The sequence below is a fragment of the Pseudorca crassidens genome, chromosome 6 (assembly GCF_039906515.1).
Source record: "Pseudorca crassidens isolate mPseCra1 chromosome 6, mPseCra1.hap1, whole genome shotgun sequence".
Taxonomy (NCBI): Eukaryota; Metazoa; Chordata; class Mammalia; order Artiodactyla; family Delphinidae; genus Pseudorca; species Pseudorca crassidens.
In genome coordinates this window covers 35,013,805-35,040,538 of record NC_090301.1, presented here as the reverse complement: position 1 = coordinate 35,040,538, position 26,734 = coordinate 35,013,805, and the positions used below count along the sequence as shown (strand labels likewise).

The window sequence follows — 26,734 nt, the reverse complement described above, 5'->3', positions numbered from 1 at the left end:
TCAACCTATCCTATGGCTTACAGCCCCATTAGTCCAAGGAAATTGCTCCCACCAAGTTTACCTCTAAGTCTTCTCTTACTGGCTGTTAATTGTTGAGTCTCATCAAGGCTGGGTTAGTTCCAAATCCTTTCTCATATAGAGCTATACTCTTTTTGTAGATCATTTCAGCCATACCCTAGCCTTAATTATGTACACTGGCTCACAAACTCATCATCCCAGTCGAGGCTACTCTCTGAACTCAGACTCTTACTTGACATTTTCACTTTGAGATTTCAAAGCACTTTAACAACATGCTCATAACAAACTCCTGATCTCCCTTCCCAGCCTTAGCTTTCTTTTATTGTTCCTGATCTTAGTGTACTGTCCATCCATTCTGCAAGCCAGAAATCCAGGCATCAGTCATGACATCTTCCTCATCACCAAGTTCTGTTGATTCTCCTTTTCAAATATTCCTGGAATCCATCCATTTCTCACTGTCTCTACCTCTACCTTCCCATCAAAACCATCCTTTCTTGCCTCTGCTGCTCTAAGTGTCCACTCATTCATCTCCTGGCATTCACTCTGTTCCCCTCTAAATCATTCTCTATCCTGTAATCTTTTCAGATGACACATATTTGAACTCTTAAGATAAAGGCCAAAAGTCTTACCCTCGCCTGCAAGCCCAGCATATTCTGGCCCCTGTGTCCCGTTCCTGCCTCAATGCACAGCATGTCCATTCTTGTTCTCTGCTTCAGCCGTACTGGTGTCCTCTTAGTCCCACGTACTGGCCGTGTATAACAGTCAGGTTCAAGTCAGGAGAGAGAAGCCACACCAGTTATTTGGATGGGAGGAATGTAATAGGAAGAACTGCTAACTAAAACTGTAGGAGGTGGCTAACTACTAAAAGGGGTAAGTAAGGAGTCTCAGGGGTCTAGACGTGTCAAGAGAGCAGTTACTATCTCCAGGAAGACTGGACAATAAAGGAACTAGGACTGGGAGAGTCCCCCAGTCTAAAACTGAGACTGACCTCATCAAACAAGGTGTGTGGCTACCCAGAGGAACATGCATGCCGCCTCGCGGTGGCAAGAAATCTTGGCATAGGGCCTGGCCCAAGCTGTTCTGTAGAAGAAGCCCACCATTGCCATAGGGTGTAGATAGACTGGAACTGCTCAAAGCCACTATCAGGGCTGGGGAGCCAGAGAACGTGGCATGAGAGTGCAGCTGGAGCTCCTCTGCATGGCTGCTGGCTCCTGTGGTGAATAATAATAATAATGAAGGACCAGAACCTAGACAGGAAGTGTATTTCTGTCTTCATCGCCTTGTGCGACCCCTTTGTTGCCCTCTACCGACAAAGCTAACGTTCTGCCAGTTGGCAAAACAGAATTGTTTACAGCGTCCAGCTCCAGTATCACAAAGTAGGGCAAAGAAGAGTGGATTTGGAGTTTAGAGACAATAACTTGATAACTGCCTCAAATACTGTCTTTGCCTGGAATGCCCTCTTCATCTGATTAGTTTTTCATGTAATTTCAGGTGGGCTTAGTTGTTACTTCCATGGAGAATTCATTCTTGATATCCCTAAGTCAAATACTCCAATTGAGGATTTCATATACTGTGTACTTTTCTTTCATAACACTTAATACAGCTGTAATTCTACATTTGTTTGTGTGGTGGTTTGATTTATGTCTTCCTATGAGACTGCAAGTTCTATAAAGATGGGAACCACAAATGTCTTTTACCACTGTTGTGTTTTTGGCGTCTAGAACAATAACTGCACATGATAGAAACGCAAACAAGCCTTTTTCCTGGTTGTTTTGAATTATTAATGATAAAATATGTGGATAAGTGTAGGTTAATTAAAAAGTTTAAGTTTCTGTGCTGCTTTTTAAAGATAATTATGGATTTTGTATTTCTGGTTTTTAAAAGGCATTTATATTAATTGGAGAGATATGAAAAATGCAGTAAGGTTTAAGGGGAAAAATATCCTACCTCTCAGAAAAAAACACCGTAAAATTTAATTTCAGAATGTTTTAAATGCACAGATGTATAGGGGTTGTTTTTACAAATATTACGTAGCGGCTGAACTTTTATATTCTGCTTTTTACTTAACATGACATTACAAACATTACCTCATCATTGTATGTTCTTTAAAAACATGACCTTAATGGCTGCAATTTGCCATGTTTATTTTAATTATTCCCAAACTGTTGTCCATGTGCATTGTTTCCATTTGTTTGCTATTATAAGCAATGCTATAGCAAACATTTCTTGTATATAAATCTTTATGAACAATCATGATTATTTCCTTGGCATATTTTCTTAGAAGTGGAATTATTGGGCTCAAAGGGTATGGATATTTTTTAAGTGCTTAATATATTGCTGTCCAGAAAGATTGCACTAATCTCATTGTTTTTATTTGTAAAACCAATTAGTAGAAAGATGGAACATTTTTGAGACGTTTAATTTCCATTTACATTTTTTCTTTTGTGAGTACTTAAGAACACTAAGATCAATGATTAAAGAACTACCAATTACTTTATTATTGGTTATTATAAAACACTATTGAATTCACTTAAGTATTGATACTTTTAAGAGAATGGTAATGCTTTAAGTAACACAGATATTAGCAATTTTAGGCATTATTTTATAACAACAAAATTATTTTTTATCGGTTTTTTCTAGATAGAACTACTTTACAATACTAAGTTAATTGTCATCAAATGATGTGATTTACTGAAATTACATTTGTATAGGAGACTATGAAATCATCTAAACTCAATGGGTTAAAATAATTGTTTTAGAACTACTCTGTATTTAAGACATCCTTTAAATTTAGATTTGAATTCTGCGTATACTTCCTTCAGTCTACTTTTAAGTACATGAGGCTTTCACTAAAAAGTAAAAGCTAAAGAGAAAAAGGAGTTTTCAGAAACTTTCAAATCTGAACACATACATGGCTGTACATATATTATGAAAATCTTTGAATCTAAGTTCACATATTTCTCCCAAAAGGAAGATTTGTTTTCTCTGGTGCTGTTAACAAAAAACAACCACCACAGTTCATGTTTTGCTCTGTAAAATAAATTAAGTCAAGGACAAGTCCAATATGTAAGTTGATACAGAGATTTAGTAACTGGAAAATTGATAGTTCTCAGTATTGGCAAGAGTTAAGTGTGAGAACAATTGCATGCATTACAGCTGAATGTCAGTGGGTCCAAGTGACTGGAAAATAATTTGGCAAAGCATATCAAGAATTTTTTAAGAAAAAGAAAGGCATAAATTTATATCTTCTTCATCATAAACCCCACTGAATTATAGTAAAGGATTTTTAAATATAGAAATCCACAATAATGAAGAAAAGGGAAAAGAGGGCCTCAATTTCTAGAGGAAGGAAAGTAGGTGGAAGAGGATTGACTGATGAAGCAGAGTATGGGAAACTGCAGCATAGAATTCAGAGGGAGAGAGCTTTGGGAGGGAGGAGGCTGACTGCCTGTCAGAAAATGGGGAAACTCTGCATTTGGAGTCAGCAGATAGGATGGGGGGCAAACTTAAGAAAAGAAATATAAAACAGGGTAATTAAATAAAGGTATTTTAAAGAACAGTCTACTATCCCCTTACCTACTTCCAGTCCAGCTTGTTTTATAAGATGCCTAACATTTGCCTTCAAGGCAAAAGGCAGGGTGGGGGGAGCAGAGAGTGATATGCTGGTATTTTAATGACTTATTAGAACAAAATACAAAACTCTTTAGAGGAAAATAACAAAATCCAGTGTTTCTCAATGTGTCATTCACAGTATTCAGTATCCAGTTTAAAAAATTACTAGACATGGGAAGAAGAAAATGTGACCTATAGTAAAGGAAAAGATTAGTCATTAGAAGCAGACCCATAGACAACCCAGATGTTGGAATCAGCAGATAAGGATTATAAATAAGGATTTTAAAATTTTACCAAAAAAAGGTGAAGAGAGGAGAATTTTAGGAGAGATAAAAAGAATAAAATGGAAATCCTAGAACTAAAAAGTACAATAACTGAATTTTTTTGAAAGTCATCAGATGCCTTTGGCAGCAGTTTGGACAATAAAGACTAAAGGATCAGTGAACTTGAAGACAGGTCAGAAGAAATCATCCAAACTGAAGAACAGGGACCAGTGGTTAAGACTCCACGCTTCCACTGCATGGGGCATGGGTTCGATCCCTGGTCGGGGAACTAAGATTAATTAATTAAAAACAAAAATAAACAAACTGAAGAACAGAGAAAAATATTAAGAGAAAAAACAAAACAGCAACAAAAAGCAGAGCCTCGGTGACTTAAGGGGCAGTATCAAGCAGTCTCACAGATATGCAATAGGAATCTCAGAAGAGAAAAAGAAGAGAATGGAGGGAGGGCGCTTATGAAGAAACAATGGCCACAGTTTTTACAAACTCAGCATAAAACAACCACCCACATATCCAAAAAGCTCAGCAAAATCCAAGCAGAGTAAATGATAGAAAATCACACCAAAGCATATCATAGTCAAACTGCTGAAAGTCAAAAGTGAAGACAAAAATCTTAAAAGCAGCCAGGGGAAAAAAACACACATTGCAAATAGGAAACAACAAAAAGAATAAAGGTTGACTTCTCATCAGAAACAATATGGGCCAGAAAGCTCTAGAATGAAATCTGTAATGTAATGGGAATAACTGCCAATACGGAATTTTATATCTAGTGAAAATATCCTTCAGAAAGGACGGTAAAGCTAAGATAATTTCAGATAAACAAAAGCTGAAAGAATTCATCACCAGCAGACTTGCACTACAAAACAAGCTGAAAGATATTCTTTAGGCTGAAAGTAAATGATACCAGATTGAAATCTGGATCTGCTGGAAGAAATGAAAACTACTGAAAATGGTAAATATATGGATAAAAAGAAAAGGTTTTTTTTCTCTTATATTTTTAAAAAAACAATTGACTGTGTAAAGCAAAAACAATAACAATGTATTGTGAGGTTTACAACAAATGTAGAGGTAAAATATATGACTATAAATATACAATTGACAGGAGTGGGTAAGTGGAATTATACTATTGTATGGTTGTTACCTTATACATGAGGCAGTATAATATTGATTCAAAGGACACTGTAATAAATTAATGACACATACTGTAATCCTTGGAACAGTCTCTAAAGACAAAGAATGAAGAGGTATCACAAAAAAAGATAAAACTATTACTTGAAAACAAATTCACCTAAAAGAAGTCAGGAAAAAGATCAAAGAGATAAAGAGTAGACACAACTCAAAATGGTAAACATAACCCAATAATATCAAAAATTACATTAAATGGAGATGGACTAAAAATTCGAATTAAAAAGCATAGATTGACAGCCTGGATAAAATAGCAAGACCCAACTATATGCTGATTACAAGAGATGCACTTTACATAGAAAGAGAGACAGGCCTAAAGTTAAAGGAGAAAGGAAAAGATATACTATCCAAAAGGTAAGCATAATAAAGTTGGTGAGGCTATATTAACACCAAAGAAGATTTCAATACAAGCAATATTACCAGATATAATTAGGATCTTTTCATAATAATAAATTGATCAATTCCTTAAGAAGACATAACAACCCTAACTTTACATGCACCTAACAACAAAGCTTCCAGACCCATGAAGCAGCAATTGATAGAACTAAAGAAAGAGACAAATCCACAATAGTTATGGGTTTTATCACCATTTTCTTAGCAACTGATAGAGCAAGTATATTAAAAATCAGTAACAGTGTAAAAGATTTGAACAATATTATCAACCAACTTAACCTAATTGACATTTGTAGTACACTGCACCCAACAACTTCAAGAGCACATGGCATTTTCACCAAAATAGACCAATCACTGGACCATAAAATAAGTTTCAAAACAAAAGTTAAGTTTTGAAATCTTTAGAGTATGCTCTTTGACCAAAAATAGAAGTAAATTAACAATTAATAGCAATAAGATATCTAGAAAATTTCCAAAAATTCAGAAGTTAATCAGCCTTCTAAATAATTCATTGGTCAGGAATTCCCTGGCAGTCCATTGCTTAGGACTCCTGCTTTCATTGCTGAGGGCCCAGGTTCAATCCCTGGTCAGGGAACTAAGATCCCGCAAGCTACATGGTGCGGCCAAAATAAATAAATAAAAATAAATAAATAATCCATTGGTCAAAGAAAAAAATTCACAAGAGATACTAGAAAATATTTTGAACTACATCATAATGAAAATACAATAACCCAATTACCAATATCGGTAATGAAATTGACCCTGACCCCTCGTTCATTTAAAGACTAACAACAAACAGGATATTATAAGCAACTTTATGCCAAAAGGTGAAATGGACAAATTTCTTAAAAAATACGAATTACTAAAATGTACGTAAGAAATAGAACATTTGAATAGCCCGAAACCTATCAAAGCAATTGGTAATTAAAATTCCAGGCCCAGATTGCTTCACCAGTGAACTCTTAAAAACATTTTAGAAAGAAATAATAGCAATCTTAAACATATTTTTATTTTCTGAAATAGTTTAGAAATAGAAGGAAGGGAGCACTTTTCAACTCTTTTAATGAGACCAGCATAACCTTATCAAAACCTGACAAAAATCATTACAAGAAAAATTTAGGAACCATATTGCTCATGAGTAAAAGAGCAAAATCCTCAACAAAATATTAGCAAACTGAAGGAAGCAATATTTAAACCCAAGATAATACACCATGACCAGGGTACTTTTTTCCAGGAATGCAACATTAATTTAGCATTTAAAAACCAATCAGTGTAATTTACTGCATTAACAAAATCAAAGAAAACAACAGCATGATCATCTCAAATCACTTGACAAAATAAAAACTACCAGAATATAAGAGAATTTACCGATAAACATATGAAAAATATACTATACAGCTAATATAATACTTGATAATAAAATATTGAATGTAGTTTTCCTAAGATCAGGAACAATGCAAGGATGATTATTCTACATTGTACTAGGATTCCTAACTAGTCCAATAAGACAAGGAAACATTGGAAAGGAAGAAATTAAACTTCATTTACAGATGTCATTATTGCCCATGTAGAAAATTTTAAGAAAGCTATAAAACAAAACAAAACAAAAAACTAATAAGGAAAGTAGCAAGGTGTTTTAGGTACAAGCTTAAATATATAAAAAGTTAATTTGTGTTTTTGTATTCTAGCAACCAGCAGTTGGGAAATGAAATTTTAAAAAAATTATATACAGTGACATTTTGCATGTCATCTAAAATACCTAGGAATAAATTTAACTAAAGATGCACAAGACACTAAAAACTATAAAACAATGCTGAGACAAATTAAAGAAAACCTAAAAAAATGGGAAGATATATCATGTTCAGTGATCAAAAGATGCAAGATTGTTAAGAAACCAGTTATCTCTAAATTGATTTATAGATTCAAGGCAAACCAGTCAAAATCTCATCAGACTTTTTTTGTAGAAATACACATATTGAAATGCAAAGGGCCTAAGATCTTGAAACAGTCTTGAAAAAGAAGAGCAAAGTTGGAGGACATTCATTACCTGATATTAAGACTCATTATATAGTAATTAGTAAATAAGGTAGTGTGGTATCGGGGTGAGGAGAAACAGTTAGATCAGTGGAATAGAATAGAGTTCAGAAATAGAATACCATATATACAGTCAATTGATTTTCAACAAAGGTGCCAGGACAGTACAGTGGGGAAAGGTCAACTCAGATTTATCATGCTGGAGTCTTATATTACTTTTTCAATTTTATATACTAGTCGTTAAGGGCAGAGAGACTATGTCCCATTTAACTCCTGTGAATTAGCCAAGGCAAGCGCATAGTGAGTGGGCACAGGTCTGTTGGGTTAAATTGAATCAGAAACCAGAACCATACTCAAGAAGTTATGTAGATATTGGGATCTGATAAGTATTTTTTTTTTTCTGATAAGTATTTTTAATAAAAGGAAGGCTTAGGTAATAGATTCAGAAACACATAAGCTTCTAGGAGCAATTTTTTAAATACATGGACAAGGATTAAATTAAAATGTATATAATTTTTATTGAAATCTGGGCAGATTGGGTGTTTCCAGAGAGAACTTTTCTTTCCAAGATGTAGCTACTTTGGTTCAAGTATTTGATGACTGTAGGATAAAGACACAACCAGAGACTCACATCAAATTAGGCTCCCTGTAATTGGAAAGGTCCCAGGCAAGCACAGTACCAAAGTAATGCTGATTCAATCATTCATGCATCCATTCAGTATTCATAATGTACTCACAAGGCACCAAGCATGTAATGATGAACAAGATAATACATCACTGTCTCTACTTTTCTCATGTAGAAATTGCAGAGGATATTTTAAGGTTGCACTAAAATCAATACTCTCTTAGTCTAGAGAGACCAACAATCTTGTGCTTCTTTTGGTATATATTAGTGCTTTTCAATAGAAATGTAATGTGAGCTATAGATGTAATTTAAAATTTTCTAGTAGACACATTAAAAAAGTAAAAAGAAGCTGGTGAATCAAATTGAGTAATATATCTTATCTAACAACATACCCAAAATCATTTTGACATGTGATCAATATTTTTTTAATTATCAAAGGAATATATATATATATATAATTTTTTTTAAAGAAGATGTTGGGGGTAGGAGTTTATTAATTAATTTATTTATTTTTGCTGTGTTGGGTTTTCGTTTCTGTGCGAGGGCTTTCTCTAGTTGTGGCAAGTGGGGGCCACTCTTCATCGCGGTGCGCCGGCCTCTCACTATCGCGGCCTCTCGTTGCGGAGCACAGGCTCCAGATGCGCAGGCTCAGTAATTGTGGCTCATGGGCCTAGTTGCTCCGTGGCATGTGGGATCCTCCCAGACCAGGGCTCGAACCCGTGTCCCCTGCATTAGCAGGCAGATTCTCAACCACTGCGCCAGCAGGGAAGCCCCAAAGGAATATTTTTAACTCTTCTTTTTTTGTATTGAGTCCTCAAATTTCAGTGTGTAATTTACACTTACAGCCAACTTGATTCAGACAAGCCATATTTCGAGTGTTCAATAGCCACATGTGGCTAATGGCTACCTTAATGGACAGTGATATGAAACAACTCCAAGTCAACTATAGTCTATTGGAGTTTACAAGTGGATTCCAGAAAGGTAGAAAACTGATGGTACTTCTAGCCCATAATGTTAGAGGAAAATCACTGTATCCAGGAAAGAACTCTTGTTATTCTGTTGCTAGAAATATCTGGATTTGTGGTCAGGATGAACCTACTTCTATTATGGTTCTATAACTCTCCACCAGTTTTCATCTGAAAGAGTCCTAGAGTTTTACTTATTTGGAGACAGATCTGTACAGCCAGTGTGCAAATATATCCAAGTAGTCTTTGAGAATTCAGATCTTTCCAGCATTCAATGACCTCACTAATGAGACAGCTTTTCAGGACCTAAAAAGATACTACTACTCAAATTTCCCAATAAATAGTTTTTGGTTGGATGATGAGCCAATAGCCCACATATCAGTTCTGTGATACACAAACAAAAATTTTCAGCTCTAGGTTAATGAGCCCAAGCTCATTTGCATGCTTGTCCTCCTTTAAAATGCTTTTGCATTCAACAGAGTAATATTTTCCTCTGTTCTAAGGTCTTTATTTCCACTAGGCTATAATAGAAATCCCCTTATTTTCAAGAATAACAGTAATTTACTATACTATGTACAATGAGCTGTATTTTAGATTCTCAATTTATAAAATTTCATCAGGCCTGAATCTCAGCTATGATTTAGAGAGGGAGTGAGGTGGAACCAGCCTGTACTTAATTACTTTTAACAAAACATTTATAGATTCATCAACAAATTAGTTTTTCGAGACTTCCCTGATGGTCCAGTGGTTAAGACTGCACACTTCCACTGCAGGGGGCCGCGGCTTCAATCCCTGGTCAGGGAACTAAGATCCCACATGCCATGGGGCACAGCCCCTCCCCCCCCAAAAAAATTAGTTTTTCATCTTTCACAGTAGAGTTTCTTCTGGTGGGTGGTACTACCTAGGTACCACCCATCTCCACCCCAACAGAAATACCTAGGAAGTTGAATCCTGGATCTACTTCTGAATCGAAATCTCTGGAGGTGGTGCTGGGGAATTTGCATTTGCAGTAAGTACTAGGGGAAAAACTCATGCACACTAAAGTTTGACAACTACTGCTCTACAGGGAAGTTCCAAACTTTATTATAACTAAAGATAAAATTGTATACTACCATTTAAATCTGTTTTATTACTGGAGGAAATGATGTTTTCAGTACTTATTTACTTTGTTCACCACCTGGGCTGAACATTTCATTGGATGCTGTAATTTCCCTTTAAGTAACTTTTAAAGGGCACTCAGTATTCAGCCCATAAAAACGTATCCTGTGCCTTTTTAATATATAGGTAGTAAATGATGGATTCAACTAAAGTCAAATTTACCCATCAAAAATGGGCAAATGTCTAAAATCAAATTGACGAGGACCAGATCTTATTCTTTTGTACTTTCCAAGTGTAGTCTCTGTAACGTTTGTGACAGTGTCAGGAAAGGTATTCTTTGTTTCTTGTTTTTTTCCTATGAAATCATTTTAAGAGTACTTTAATTCAGTCACAATTCTACAGATAGCCATTGACCTAGACACAAGTACTGGAGCTTCAAAAACGAATATGATTTTAGCACCTGCCTTCAAGTGCGTCATAGCCTCTGCAAGGAAGGGACAGACATGGAAACCTTGTGTTAGAGTATAATGCACTAAGTTTTTACAAGGCACCACGGAGTAGAGAGAAGTGAGGCAGGGTGACTATTTGAAAGGGGGCTGGGTGTCACAGAGATGATGTTGTGCTCTGTTTGGGTATAAGCTGCAGTTGGCCAGAGAAGTGCAGTCATTCCTACAGGGTCATCCAGACATCGGGAAGATCAGAATGTGCCAAACCTGCTCTCTTTCCACTACACCCAGCTTTCTCTAAGAACCTGACCTGCAAAAGCATGCCGGCTTCCCCTTTTCTCACACCCAAAGCGCTCTCTGGTTGTGAGTAAGATGTTAATGGTGATACATTTCCTTTTCAGGCCACTAAGGTGCCATTTAATTCACTCCAGCAATAACTAAATAGGGACCTACCTTTAAAAGACGCTGAAAGCAATGCACTGCTTAATTTACTGCCACATCTGTTAAAGCTCCAGAGAGAATCTGACTCCCTAGATTTTAAATATAGTTGAGTTACTGTGATGATGTTTCCTGATTTAATCCTTCTATAAATTAGATGAAATGATCATAGAACCTGTTGTCACTACATTCTTGCCCTATCTCCAGTCACTCTTCTGCCTTCATTAATTCTGAATAAAATACCACAAGACATTGATGGAGCACTTGGAGGTGGGAGGGCTATGTTTTTGTAGCCTCAATACGAAATCATACTTAAAGACGCCTAAGCCTTTACTGAATGGGGGAAAACAAACTGTTCACCTCATGTAAGGCTCCTAATGGCCTTCCTGGGTGGTTATGGGTGAGGAAACTAAGGCTCAGAGATAAGTGGCTCGCCTGGGGTCACTCTGCAAGTAATTACTGGAGCCAAAACACCCACCCAGGTCTTGTAACTCCAAGTACAAGGTTCTTTCCAGTATACCCTTTCATCTCCCGGGGCATCTATTAAAACAGTTTCTTGACTGTTTGCAGTGAAAGGCACTATTGCCAACATGTAAACAAAAACAAAAATCGCGGCATCCCCCGTCACTTTATCATCAGTGTTTTTAGTTTATCACTTCACAGTCGTTATTTGGTGTTTTCTTACAGAAGGCAACAGACCACTGCAACAGAAACTATCCTTAGATGGGAACCCCAAACCTATACATGGAACACCAGAGGGGTCAGATGGCCTACACTGGTCAGCTGAGCAGCCTTGTAACCCAAGCAAGCCTAAGGCAAAAACTTCTCCTGTTAAGTCCAATGCCCCTGCAGCTCATCTTGAAATAAAGCCAGATGAGTTGGCAAAGAAAAGAGGTAAAGTGATTTCTTTTGCACAAATGATTCAACATATTTTGTACACACAGAGGAGTACCCGAATGACAGAACTTTCCAAAAGATGCTGCTTAGTGAAGAGAGATACACATGAAATTGCATTTCTTTCTGTGAGCCACATAGGTTGAAAGCCAGATGTGATTCCTTCATTGTTAATTAAAGGTCTGGAATGTTTAAGTGGAATTATATCGCCTTTTTCTGCCCCTCTGTGGCCGTTCTTCTCTTTGTAGGCATGGATAAATTTGCACCACAAACACTTTCTCCCCTTACATCCTATAAAGCAAATGTTGATGCAGGAGCTCTTTTAGCAATGTGAAGGCTGAATGTTTCCCCAATATGTGAGCTTGTAAGTGCTGAACTTGCACTGAATCAAGATGAGTTTAGAGGCTGCTGTGTCTTCTTCTGATGTGACCTTCCTCACGTAAATTCAGTTCTGTGTTAGGACTTGCAGACGATATACACTGAAAGAGAGTTTTATATTTGACACATTATGTTTTTATCACTTTTTGAGCTTTGATATACTTTACACATAACTGGTATTAAAAATGAAAGGGGCTAAATCACTTCCTTTCTGATTGCCAGAAGATTAAATAATACTCTTCTCATTCAGCCTCAGTTGCATCTGATTTCCTTGGCTTGGGTTTGATTATACCTTCTCACTTTTCTTGAGAGAGATTTCTTTCTTCTAAGAAACATGCCCTTGTTGGGATAAGTACAATTTGCCTGTTTGCTCTGCACTGTCTGTAAACCCTAGTGACAGTTTCAGGAAATCAGGCAAGATTGGCACCCACAGAGCTGCTTTAAGTGCTGCTGCTATAATTACAGGCCTGGCTCAGGACTGATGGGGCCAGAGCCAGCGTACCTGGCAGCGATGCTCTGTCCTCTCTCTAGCCCATTTGTACCTCTCCCAACCTCTCTGTCATTTTCCTCTTCCAAAAGCCCTGCTGGCTTTAAACTACGCAGAGTGGTGTCTATCGAGAGAGCCAGCAGCACAAATGGTCTTTAGATGTATCAGATTCTAAGAAACTACAGTTTGCAATAGAACATAATGATCAGAGCCTCTTTCCAAAGGGCAGAGGAGACACACGTGCCCCAAATGGCCCATCCAGAGAGCCCACTGGTGAGATCCCAGCTGTCCCAGGGGCCACACAACCACCCAGTCTGGGTTGTAAACATCCTCTTAAAGGAACTTTTTTTTTCCATTGAAAAACAAAAGACAAATCTCTCTCTTTTTATTGGAAGGGGGTGAGTTAGTTGCTTTTGTTGTTGTTGTTTAGCTCCAAAATAAAAAAAGAAAGTGCTCACTTTAACATGCTTTCTCTCGACATTAATTTTAGGCCCAAATATTGAGAAATCGGTGAAGGATTTGCAACGCTGCACCGTGTCTCTAACTAGATATCGCGTCATGATCAAGGAGGAAGTGGATAGTTCAGTGAAGAAGATCAAAGCTGCCTTTGCTGAGTTACACAACTGGTGAGTAATTTGACTTAGAAACTATAAATTTATGGCACTTCAGCTATTCCTATAGGTAAAGACATCAGATGGAAAATGTTGTTTATTTAATCCATGAACATCACAGAACAACACTTCAGCAGATTTTCTTAAGCCCTGCAGACAGATGCCTATATCTTGGGAATAAAAAAGAAGAGAAAATGTTGGAATAAAGAGAAACCTGATAGACATAATTCATTGGAGTTTGAAGCTGGCCCAAAAGTATGTGAATGATGTAGAACACAACCTCAACAAAGAACAAAACATCAAAAATGATATTTTTGACAAACCTTTGGAAGGTTAACATCATGAATGCTACTCAGAAGAAAATACTTTCCAGCCTGATATCATCATAAAATAAGAAAAACTCCCTTAACAAAACTGAGAAACGTCTTACGTAAGCTTAGTGATAGAACCCCATTCTTGGGTATCTTTAAGACTGGAATTAAGAAATGGTACACCAGTGTGGTTTGGGTCCTGCCCTGTCCTGCTCTGCAACAGATTTTGGTGGAAGACATTTCTTTCAGCCCTGTGCTTTTGCTCATGTCCACAACTAGAATGAAATACCTCTTAGTAAAAAGGTTAAGTTATTATCAGCAGAAAAATGTTACCAGTGTATCCATCAGGACGCTTTCACTTTCAAGTGACAGAAACTCAAATCACACTAGTTAATGAGAAAAGAGGACTTATTGACTGATGTACATGAAAATTCCAGGAGATTCCTTTAGGCAAATTTGGTCCTAAGCCCAATATGTTATCAGGATTCAATTTTTCTGTCTCTGCCTCCTTTCCTCTTTCAGTGTCTCCCACAATCTCCTGGTTCTGCTTATTCTTGGCTTCATTCTTAGGTACTGTCTCCATGTAGCAGCCAAGATGACACGCTGGCAGCTCCAAGCTTACATAATCTTTAGCCCCTGTGATCTGAGAGAGGCCTTCGTTTCCAGTAGTTCCAACAAAAAGTCCAAAAGGCCTAATTCCCATTGGCTGGGTTGGGTCATGTATCTGTCAATAAACCAGTCCCAGTGGCTAGAGGGACAGAGTTTTCCCACTAGCCAGGCCGGAGTCATGTGCCTACCACAGAGTTAGTGGTGGGGGGGAGCCCCACCTGAACTCCATGAACTGAGACTTGAAGAGCCATAGTTCCCGGGAGGAAACATGGTGTTAAAGATGAAAATATAGAACAAAGAAAACACATGTGTCCACAATGCCCAGGCTCACATAACATGTTCCCTATATTGGCGTCCTGTGATTCTAGAATTTGATCACATCTTCCACATATTCTTCCCATTCTAAGTCCTTTCCTTGACACTGATGTGCTTTTTTGCTAATTGTAGAGTTGCATAAAACTAAGGATTACGCCGAGCGCTAACCTAATCTAAAATTCTTGAACTTTAAACCATCTGCTACATATAATGTGAGATTCCAAGAGTGCATAGACACCAGGGACTTGAAAGAAAGCCTGTCCTTCATTTATTCAGTGAGGAATCATTTACCCTCCACCCCGTCACACCATCTCAACCTTCGTGGAACACTTCTCTGTTTGATCAGACTATAACCTCACTAATTGTTCAAAGCAAACTCCGAGAATACGTTTGAAAGTACTCGGAGAAGGTAAAGATGCTATACAGATAAAAGGTGTTATTATCATCATCATCATCATTGGTTTTCAAATTTTACAGTTATATGACTTTTACAATTTATCCTTAAGCTACCCTAATCTATAAAAGCACACTCGACGTCCAGGCCTGTTCTCGAGAGCCAGAGTCAGCCCACTTCACCTGGAAAGGGCCAGCTAGTAAAAATCTTGAGCTTTACGGGTGGTGAGGGCTGAGTGCACCTACTCAGGCCTGCTGTGGTGGCGTGGAAGCAGCCAGAGGCCACGCGGAGAGGCCGTGGGCCGTCTCTGGCTCGTGGGGGTCGCAGTTTGCCAGCCTCTGTCTGGAGGCATTAGTGAGCTGCTCGCAGAAGACCACTCTGTCTTGTCCTTTTGTGTGGCGTTTTAGAATAAACTCTTCCTCTGAGGCCTCTCTATGATACCTTCCAACTGAGTGACTCACGCACTAATTGACAAAGTGTAGCAATGACCTCAAATTACCTCTCTCCTCCAGCTGCTCTGAAGACTTTTATTTTTTATTTTATTTTATTTCCTTAGTAAAATGAACATCACATGGCTCACGAGACATCTTGAGATTTAGAACAGATTCTTTGAGTGCTTTACTCCTCAAGAGCTGGAAGTGTGAGGCCAGGAAGGTCAGCACCCAGGGAAGTTGTGTATCTTGTCTCTGCTTGTAATTCGTTTTGTGTTTTAAACTGATGGGAAGGATCACTTCTGACTGAGCCCTGCCAAGCAATACGGCTGTTTAAAAGTCACCTACCTGACAGAATGGAACTTTTCCTCCAAACTGAAGAAGAAAAAATTTAGATCAACTATTTTCTATTGCTGCAAAATGAGAAAACACCACCACTTGTTTTCTGACCTAACCCTTCATTAAAATGATCCCAAAATAATTACATAAATGCTAACTTAAAAATAAAACTATTTTTTATCAACCATTTACATGCATTTATGCCAGAGGGAAAAACTTTGCCTCTGTTCCAATTAAGCCTGCAGTCCAGGCAACAGCGTGATGTGCTTGAATTAAGCCCCTCTCTGATTTTCTGAGGAGCAAAGGATGGATTTTAGGGATTGTGCTGCTCTTGAGAAATAGGGGTCACGGAATCGAAGGAGGCAGCTTAAATGCTTAAAAAATGAAGCTTTCCTAGTGGTGGTGAAATCACAAACTCTAGGCACTAGAGAGAATTTTGAATACAGCCCTATTCATTTAATAGAATGGAAACCTCGGGGTAACATCGTAAAGTATATCCAGATTTGGAGGATGTGGAGTCCTCTGGAGATTTCCAGAAAGAGTGCTGTTCTGAGGCAGATGTTGACTCATCTGGTGCACAGGCGACAGGGAGGTGGCATACATCCCCCTGCAGGTTCTGCCCCCTTTCCTCGGGGCCACCCCATTCTCTCACCTAAGCACTCAATAGGCAGTGCGTGTAGTTTAGAAATATAGACACCCTTGGTAAAAAAATTCTCCACATTCACTTTGCTACCAAAGCACCAACTTCAGGAGGTGAATCCTGCGTGACTAAATTCCCCCCAGATCCCACTGGAATTCACGGGAATGATGATTGTGTGAGGTTGGGAGAAAGCCCTTGTTTGCATATGCTCAGTACTGAGTGAGCGGATATCTGAGTGAAATGAAGGAAATTCTTGTCCTTCCCAATCTGGCTGTGAAGAATATTTTGCTCAATATGTTACTGAAGAAAACCATTAAGTAGCTAAATTATAATATCAGAGTTGGCACTTAACCAAGACACAGTTACACAGGGCCAAATGACCATTACATGACTCCTTCTCATTTTTCCAGAAAGAACTGGGGATTTAAGAGGGGAACAAAGATGACACAGTGCCCTCACAGTATGTCTTCACAGAAAATAAATTTTGCAACATGAGCGTCTATGTGAAAAGTCAACATCAGGAACTAACATGAAACAGCTGGTTTCTTTCCTATATGATTGGCCCCTACCACAACTGGAAAATATTCATCCTTTCGAATCATAGCTGCCAGGTTTAATTGCTTTGTGTGCAAACTAGTCTAGCTTCTCACCACAAATCTGTGTGTGTGCATGGCCAAGTTGACGTTGACGGCTTTAAATGAGCAATAAAACATTAAATTCAAAAAACATTGAGGAAGGAGAGTAATACTTGATAGTTTTTCCATATGCTGGCGGAGAAAGGATTCCAGAATAGAGCTGTAAAAATTGTTAGGTGCTATTGTCAATTTAACATCTAATTAAAAGCACTCCTAAAGAAAACAGAAGATGGTAACAAGCCAGAGGGTTACGGTGTGTGCTGAGGTAATGGGGGCTGGAGGGGATAATATTTTTAGGCTGCTTTGCTTTCAAAAAGGAAAGGGACATCGGTCAAAGCATGCCTTCTGTAAAAAAGGGGCCAAAAGTCTTCCCGGACCCGGTCGGTGTTTATTTTCTCTTGAAGCAGTGCCAGGAAATTGGAAGTGGGTCAGGAGTCTCCCAGCTCCCCGACCCGAAGCCCTCCCCCACCTCCCCTTTCTCTGCCGACTCACCCTCCATCTTGGAGTTTCCTCCCTTCCAGCAAAGGCAGGTGAGCCTCCTACTGCCTCCTACAGGCTAGGGGCTCCTCACCATGACCCCACTCACTACTCCATAGGACCTTGTAGCAGACTCCCTGTATCCTTTTCCTTTCCTTCCTTTTAACGACTGAAACTCATTTTCGTGTAACTGGTAACCTCATCCTTTTGATGACCATGTGTCATCCGTCCCAAAGTGACAGATTTGCATGTTAACCAAAGTTGACAGTCTGTTGAGACTCTCTACCAGCCAAAAGAATTACTCTAAAAGTGAGAACTGCAGGCTGAAGAAATAGCAGTTTTGAGATAAGTATATCTTCTACTGCATCCCTCAAATCCCACTCCAGAGGAGGGCTCTTTATCTGCTCCTGAAGCCCTGTTGGTATCCAAGCAGAATCACACACAGACCACCAGATATCATTGCTGTGACATTTTAAATATTGTGTCTTTTTCTGGAATATCAACTCGAGAAGGCCTCCCGGAGAAGAAATTGCCAGTGGGGTTCTTGCATTTCAGAACAAGCGAAGCAGCAGTCTGTCCCATATTCCCACTTTACTGCTCCTCGGGTACCCAAATAATATCAAATTCTAGGAGCATGCAGCCTTCGAACTACTTCAGTTTGAGTCCAAATAAGAGCATTTTTCTTCACTTTTGCAGATTTATCACATAGCAGGACTCTTTCTTTGTTGGTTGTTTCCTCCCTCCCCCCAAAATTCCCTAAACTTTTAGCTGCTTTTTTTTTTAATACCTGGCTTTCCATACAATGCTAAAAGCCTGGTTCTTCTGTGCTCTTTGGGTTTTTTGTTTGTTCTCTTTATGAGTAACTGAACATTGACTGAAAGATGATGTCTGTAAATTAATATGTACTTCTCTCCATACCAAAGTGTATGTGTCTGCACTGTAATTACACACGCTCAGAGCTCTGTGGTCATCCTTTGCCTCGGTACCACCCGGAGAGATGCTGATTTCACTGGGCATAAGTGAACCCAGAAAGAGGGGGTTCTTTTGTTTTTAAAGAACCCCAGGCGATTCTCTTGTGCATCTGCGGTTGAAAACCATGGACTGAGAATCCTGCAGAGGAGGTGATATGTCTGGGGCTAGAGCAGTGTTTGCAACCAGATGAATTTGCCCCCCGGGAGACAGTTGGCACGTCTGGACATATTTTGGGCTATCACAGCTGTGGAGAGGTAGTACTACTGGCATATAGTGGGCAGAGGCCAGGATGGCACTCCTTATCCTTGTATGCACGGGACAGCATCCCCCGCTCCACCACCCACCCCAACAAAGAATGATCTGGTCCAAGGTATCGGTAAGGCTGAGAAAGCCTGGGTGAGAGGAAAGGGAGAGGAAGACTGCACAGCCCTTCTGCGTGGTCTGCTGTAGCTCGTGAGCGAAGGATGGAGAGTCCTCCCTTTGCAACACACCTGAGTGCCTCTCTGCCCCTCCCCCAGCCGCCCTCCTACCCACCACTGCAGACCCGAGGGGGGAGATTTCCTTTACCTGCCCAGATCAGGTGCGTACCCCAGAACACAGCCATAGTGTCTTCTCTTTTCACATCCGTGCAGTCGCGAGATATTTTTCCCATACTTCCTGAAACATAAACCTTCTAGCTACACATTTTAAAGGTCAAATTACATTTTTGTTTCCTTAAGACAAGCAAAAACAATTACACTGGAGTGTAGAAAATTGAGGTCTTTGCTTCTTTGTCTATTTTTCATTATGGAATTCAAGTCAGTCCGTAGGAGAAAATGGAAAAATTAAGAACTGACGGCTGTGGCTAGTGATAGACCATCACTTCCATTCACCATTCTGTCTCTACCTGAGTCTTTTTTCTCGCTTTGCAATAAAACCAAATATCACAGTGGAGACTGGGATTAGGATGAAGATCTGAGGCATGTGAAGATAAATACAGTAGGGAATTGTTCCATTAAGTGTCTCTTTGGGGGGTTATTATTTTCCTCGGGCTTTAGTCAAGCAGCAATATTACTTGGTGTTCCTGGCTATACATGGTATATATCCACCTACTCTGATACCAGTGACATCTTCAGGTGCACCTGCCCTTGTGCTATTTAAATTGAATGACAACAGAAGGTTTTTGTTTGTTTTTGTTTCGGCTGTACTGTGCCACTTGCAGGATCTTAGTTCCCCGACCAGAGATAGAACCCGGGCCCCCTGCAGTGGAAGTGTGGAGTCCTAACCACTGGACCGCCAGGGAATTCCCAACAGAAGGTCTTTTTGCAATCTTATGGTGCAGTAGTGGTTGGGCAAATACTTGTTGACCATTGAATTACCCTCTCATAATTAGGAGAATATTGAAATTATGACAGTCTGTCTACTCTGATAGGTAAGTACCGGGAAAATATGCATTAGGTGAAACAGGTCCTAGAATCAGATCTGTGTCACAGAATAGGTGCTGTGAAAACAAGCAAACGGGGTTTTTGAGCTCAGTCACGTGTAGGGTGTGGGTGTAAGCATGAGTGATGAGTTGAGCCTCCTTTGTAAAACAACATGGCTGAAACAGTAAGCATTCTGAGCATGCCCACGAGATCGAGTGTCTGGAGCAGTGTGTTGGCCGGTAATAAAGTGATGCTCTTCTCTGTGCCATTCAGCAAGGGATGTTACCACCAGTAGGAGAGCTGACGTTAGGAACCTCTGCAGCCACGTAGTATTGTCATGTGATAACTTCACCAGAACTTCGGTTCCCTATTACAGGAACAACAACGTGTTAAAGGATTGCGAGATTCTGCCAGCTCCTTAGCCTATACACGAGACACAAGCAAAATCAAGAGTTTAACATTACACTTTTTTATGGTTTTTAAAAGAAATTTAATGCAAGGTCTCTACGTCCTTCTGCTCTGGAAAGGAATACATACTTCCCATTGATCAAAACCTATTGCAAACAAAACTTTCTGACTAATCTCTTTTCTTCTCAACAGATGGTTTTTCTAAGTGCCCACCTGCTAGTGACTTGTACTGTATAGTAGAAATTAAACAAACCCATTCCTTCTCCCAACACCCAATATTGAGATTATGCCAAGCATATTAAAAAACACACATTACTGAGATGAACATACACCTGCAAAGGATATCAAGAGACAATAATAGAAGAGGCCAGTAAATATATTTATGCCTCAAGAGAGCCATATGTATGGATTTTTGTCCCTGTCCCAGCCGACAAACTGCCCCAAATGGCTCTTTTTCCTTACTCTGCACCAGTCCAATGAACAGAAATCAGCTCCAGGAGCCATTCTGAAATCATGAAAAGGGTAAATACCTTATGCCAGGGAGGAACTCAAGGTCCCTGTGACTTTGGGTCTATGGCAAGTCCCCATGGTACAGGGCCTTTCAAATCTTGCCTTGTTTGTGACTCTGTGTCATTCTAAATAGGGGTAGCTCGCTCTTTGGAGGTGAAAGCTTCTCTTTTCCTATTCTCTTTCCTCCCCGAAGTTTTTCTCTGTATTAGATGTTTCCCCAGGGCCACTGCAAGGACCTAGTGAATCAGTCAACATGAAGGAAGAGCAGGCTGATAAATACAGAAAGTACAGAACTGGCCTTTTCAGTTTGGTGTAGTCCCCAGGAAACTAGCATAAATAGTGCCTTGTATTAATAGCTTTTCTGAGCTCCATGTGTGATTACCTCTATACGTCATGTCAGTGGTACACTTAGTGTTGGGAGACAGCTTTCCTTCACTGTAGCCTTCTTGCAGAGTAATAAACCCACAAGAAGAGCTGGAGGATAAGAAGCTGATTCTGATTTCAGCTTGAAATCGGAAAAGATTTCTGAATCTTTTCAGCAAATGAAGGCGACCCGTCAAACCAGCTTTGTGACATGCTCATGAATAGGAATTGTTAGTTTTCATCATAGAACAGAAATATAAAAAGAATTAACCAAATTGTTCTAGCTACACAATCCCAGAAGGAAAGTATGTATCATTTGTGTGTGTGTTTTGAATTTACAGTATAATCCATTTTCACTGAGAAAATAAGACAAATTTGTTCCTATATATTAGTAGGAATATAAACACATTATAATTTGAAAAGTGGAATATCCTAGATCACAATTTCAGAATGGATCTTGGAGCTTATCTCTATCTATTAGACTAGGACAGAGTGAGATTCGGTAGTCTCTTAGGGTGAGACCAAGAACAAATTTTGGACCATTTGTCAGCTAGGACAGCAACAAATCATACAAAAAACTGCACCTGAAGCCAATATAATAGAATAGCCAATTCCATATATGTATGTTACATAATCCTTCCAGTGACCATGACCTTTGATTCTTAGTAGGCCATATTCGAACAAAAGTGACATTTTCCAAGGTTTATTAACAACATAATTAGGAGGCGTGGGGTGTAGATTTAGACAGAATAGGGTTTAAATCTCATCTCCACGTATTCCAGCTCTGAATATGGTTGAGCTTCTTAACTTCTACTCAGCTACAAAACAGGTGTACTGCTGTCACTTTCTAGGGCTTTTGTGAAGATTCATGGACAAGATATGCACTTCTCAGATTATTCTAGAAAATCTCTTGCCTGGCCCATGATAGAAGTTCAGTCTAGGCTGGTTCTCTTCTCTTCCAGATAAGCATTTAGTAAATGTCTTTCCCTCTCTACCAAGACACTGGGAGGAAGTTAATCTGTTCCACCTTTCTGTTTATTTAGTTATACAGTAGATGCCAGCTGTAAGATATGGATATTTCTTCACAGCTTTTTACTGTTTACTGCCTGGTGAAGAGAGAAGTAAGGCAAAGGGACCCCTGATTCTGAATGGCCACAGTTGTCACCACATCAGCCCTCTTTCCCCTTTCCCGTCTTGCCATGCCTTCTCTCTACCTTCCTTTCCCCTCTCTCCATTCATCCACCCAATAGAGCCCAGGGGCTAGTGGGTGAAGACAGAAACAAGTGTGTAATGCACGATGGCAAATACTGCAATGGAGCTAGGAGTGGAGGAGGGGAAATCAACACTGGCTGGCTGGTTAGGGAAGGGTCCACCGCAGAGGTGACATTTGAGCTGGTCTTTGAAGGGAGACTAGGGATTTGTCAGCCTGAGACAGGAGAAAGGATTCCATGCAGAAGAAACAACACAAGGAACCAGAAATAAGAGAGACCACAGCGTGCTCTAGGAGGAGTGCGTTCCCTGGGTCTCACTCCATCAATAAATAAATTTTGAGCACATCCCTCTCAAACCAGAAAATTTATTTACAAATCATATATGTGTGCTGTGGTTAATCTGTATACTAAAGATTAGGAAAGTCTACTTTTTAGAATAAAAAGTAAGTACATGGGACTTCCCTGGTGGTCCAGTGATTAAGACTCTGCACTCCCAATGCAGGGGGCACAGGTTCGATCCCTGGTCAGGGAACTAAGATCCCCCATGCCGCATGGCGCAGCCAAAAGAAAAAATAAGTAAGTACATACAGTTTACTGTTTTCTTTGTTGCCTCCATTTGGGAAGCCACTGGCTAGGTCAGGTCCTAAAGAGGAGGGGTAGCAAGTGAGCCTAGAGATGCTGGCTGACGAGAGCCTTTCGGCCCAAACCAGGAAGTCCACATTCTCTCCCCTCCCCTCTTCACGGGAGAGCTAAGGAATTCAGGAGACCCCAGGAGGCCAGAGCAGTGGAGGCTGAGCCTGGCTGCCTTGGGTTGGAAGCGGGCCGGCATTTCTATGACTTTCTGTGCCACATCAGTCTCCTCTAGTTTCTGTTCCTGAGTTCTTCGGGTTCAGTCACCATGTTGGCTTCTGCATAGATGCCCCACGTCACCTAGAATTGGAGGGAAAGGCGACAGTGTTCAGAGTGGTTGGCTCTATGTTGGGTATGAAGCAAAGAGAGATTTTGCCTTGTTTTATTTTGAAATTTGTTTTATTTTATCCTGCTTTCTACATTTCCCAGTTTTTTTTTTAATGAGCATGTAAAATGAAGTAAATGGAGAAGAATGTTACTTCCTTCATTGGGACCCTTGTGCTATAGGACAGTCAACACCCACAGATGGAAGTTTGCTTTCTTTTCCGCATATGTAGTTTGGTTGTTTTTTATTTTTTTAAAAAGGAGATGGTGGTAAGTCATATCACTTTTATAGCTATAGAAACTGAAATACAGGTAAGTTACTTTCCCTGAAGAGTGATCTCCATGGAGAGAAACAAAACTAAAAAGTAATCAGCAAAGATAAGAAATTAGAGGTATACAAGGAATACAGATTTTTCAGGTGAACATGTGATGTTGTGGGATTTGTAGAATTTGCAGGATTTTGTAACTCTGATGTCATTTTTTAAATTCCAAGAAGAAAAAGGAATCCCTGTCTGTGTTTGTTTGTTTTTTCAATTAACTGTGTCATCTGTGAGGAACTCCAGGATTTTACAAGTGTTGGGAGTTAGTCCTTATGCTACATTTGTTCGTGTCTCATTCCAGAAACACACCTCGGACAGTGTGATGACATATTCATTAACTGTAATTTAAATCATTGTTGAATTCCAATATAAAATATGCAGACTAAGAGATATTAACATTAACAAGTTATATTACCTGTGATTAAAGAAATAGAAAGAAAATGGGCTCAACCTGATTGGCCAATTGAGTGCACTTGCCACATTCACTGGCAGAGGGGTGTAACTCTGCTGTATATGTTAACAGTGATTCATGCTTAGAGACACTCTTTGACCCTGAGAGTCATGATTACTAGGCAGCTTCAAAGAGTTGTGTCCCAACCCCAACTGACAGGCTGTAGTAGACATGTATATTGGGTTTTATATGTTTATCACATAATGCTATGGAATTCAAGAAATCTTTAGATCAATTTGTCAATCACTGCTGCATTCAGAAAAAGAATTCCAATTATAAGAAGAATGCAGGTTGTTGTGAAACCGAAATGCAAAAGTGTACAGAGTAGAAGGTAATGGACCCAGGAATCCCAATAAAAAAAATAAATGAGCATAGCCAGCTACTTGATAATGAGCCTGAGGTAAATTGGCAAGTGGAGTTGGGTAGGAGAGATATTTCTGGGGTAGACTTGGGAGGACTTGATCACGTGGGAAGTGAAGGAAGGGGAGTCGTGAAAACTGGTGAGCGGTAAGAGCAGTAACCAGCAGACAGGTGTAGGAGTGGGGACAGGATGGACGTGCAGGGGAGGAAGAATATTTTCCCTCTGCCCTTCCGGGTTCTTGGCTGAGACCCTGTAATAAAAGACAGGTTAACCAGAGAGAAGCAAACAGAAGTTTATTAACATGTACGCCTCATGTACACATGGGAGAGACCCAGGGAAATATGAAGAACTCCCCAAGGTGGCCTGGAATTCAGCATTAAATACCATCTTCATAGGGAAAAGGGGAGAGGGGGTGTAGGCCTCAGAGGGGAGAGTGAATGACTTTTAGGAAAGATGAATGGGTCCTTAGAAGAACAGGTGGAGGTATGGTAGCTTGTGACAAAGTCTGCCGAGTGTGGTGTCCATTCTCTAGTCTCCCCTCCTGTGATGAAAGTCAACATCCTCCCTGGCTGGTGAAACTCCCGGGGAGGGAATTTATGACAACTGAGCTCCTTTTGGACGATCTGTCTTTAAGCAGAAAAGGGGAGTTTGGAGAAAGCCTGTCCCTGCGTTTGCTGTTTTTCACGTGCCCACAGCTCACAATGAGCCATATTTGGGGTGGCATATTCTGCTAGTCCTCAGGGAGCAGAACAGAGAAAGGAGGAACGGGGAATTGACAGCCATGCAAGAGCAGGGGCACCATTTGTAGGCACCTGTCGTGTTAGGGCTGCCTGTCCTTCTGACCCTAAGAATAGAGAACCATACACAGTCTTGATGTCTTTGTGCCTGTCATGCCAGGGACACCTTTGTTGACAGCAACAATAGTTGAGAAATGGGTGGGCCGAAACCCCATTGGACTAGAAATGGTACCCATGGTAACAGCAGAGTACACCCCAAGTATATAAAGGGAGTTTTTCTGCCCTCCGCCTGGTGGGCACAGTCCTCTCAGCCAGGGCAAGGGACGTAGAGGCCTAAACTCCTGGGCAGTATGGGTGGCCTCTTCCATCAGTACCAGCTCCCAGCTCAGGATCCACAGAGCGGCCCCTGGGTGCTACTAGGCTGCCAGGCGCTCAGTTGGCATTCCTCCCGTGGGCACAGTTCTTACTCCTGGTGCAGCAGGTAAGGAGCAGAGCCCGCAGTGGGGGAAAATGTTTGTACATTACCCTCTCTCTTTAGTGAAAGAAACAGAAATTCTTGAAACAGGAAGTCTGGCTTTACGGCTTATCACTCAGTCGCATGCTTTAAACTGTTTGTTACGGGCCAGGAGGGCTGAAACATCCCCTTAGCGTTCGGTAGGATCCTTCCTCCCCGGCACCCTCCACAGTGTCCTCCTCTCTAACGGGCCGGCGGTCTGGAGGCTCTGCGCCACAATCACCCTGCCGGCCAGCGCGGGGCTCTGTCTGCTTCCTGAGGCTCTCCACCTGCTTTGTTCTGCTTGGCAAGCGAGGAGTTAAGGAAGCTCCGCACCGAAGCCCTTCGTCCACCAGAAGGTCCTGAAGCAAAATTGTCTGGGATCAGATAGTCGCAGGCCGTTTCTCTCACGATGGCCTCCCTGAGGCCAGCCCAGGAAGATGAAATGCAGCCCAGTTTTAACTCTCTAACATCTGACTCTGGCTGCTGTGGCAGGTTGATCTCATTCAACTCCTGCTGAAATCCTACTTTCATTCCTCAGTATCCGCCAGAAGCGTCAGCTCTCCAGCTTCTCACCCACTGACAGTCCTGTGGCCGCTGCCCATCACGGCGTCTTTATTTATGAAGCGCACCAGACTTGACGTGGCTCCTTCGAGCTGCCAGATGAAGCCGTTTTGTCTCTCAGTGTCTTGTCTCCACATTTAAAGGAGAGTCTTTCACAGAGCAGAAAATGATCAATCTATTCCTGCTCAAGTGCCTTTCTGGTTCTTTTTACTATTGTTATGATTAGGCCTCTATAGAAGGGAATCAAGACAGTGGAAACATTTTTATAAAATGACACTTTATCTCTGTGATTAACAATATAATAAACCATAAAGGCTCTGCCATGGTCATCTGCCTCTCCTGACACCTTATTGCTTTAATAATAAAAGCTT

General features: G+C 40.3%; 1 protein-coding gene across 6 annotated transcripts in view; it reads left to right on the top strand.

Annotated features, from left to right (window-relative positions):
- The window catches only part of SPATS2L (spermatogenesis associated serine rich 2 like), a 167,549-nt gene that overhangs the window by 120,697 nt on the left and 20,118 nt on the right, over nucleotides 1–26,734 (top strand). For 5 of the 6 annotated variants that reach the window (XM_067741065.1, XM_067741067.1, XM_067741064.1 and 2 more), the window contains 2 exons: nucleotides 11,783–11,989; nucleotides 13,345–13,480. In XM_067741065.1, the coding sequence (XP_067597166.1) occupies nucleotides 11,783–11,989; nucleotides 13,345–13,480 (343 nt within the window). The remainder of the gene's footprint in view (nucleotides 1–11,782; nucleotides 11,990–13,344; nucleotides 13,481–26,734) is intronic. The other variant, XM_067741068.1, reaches the window with a different exon arrangement.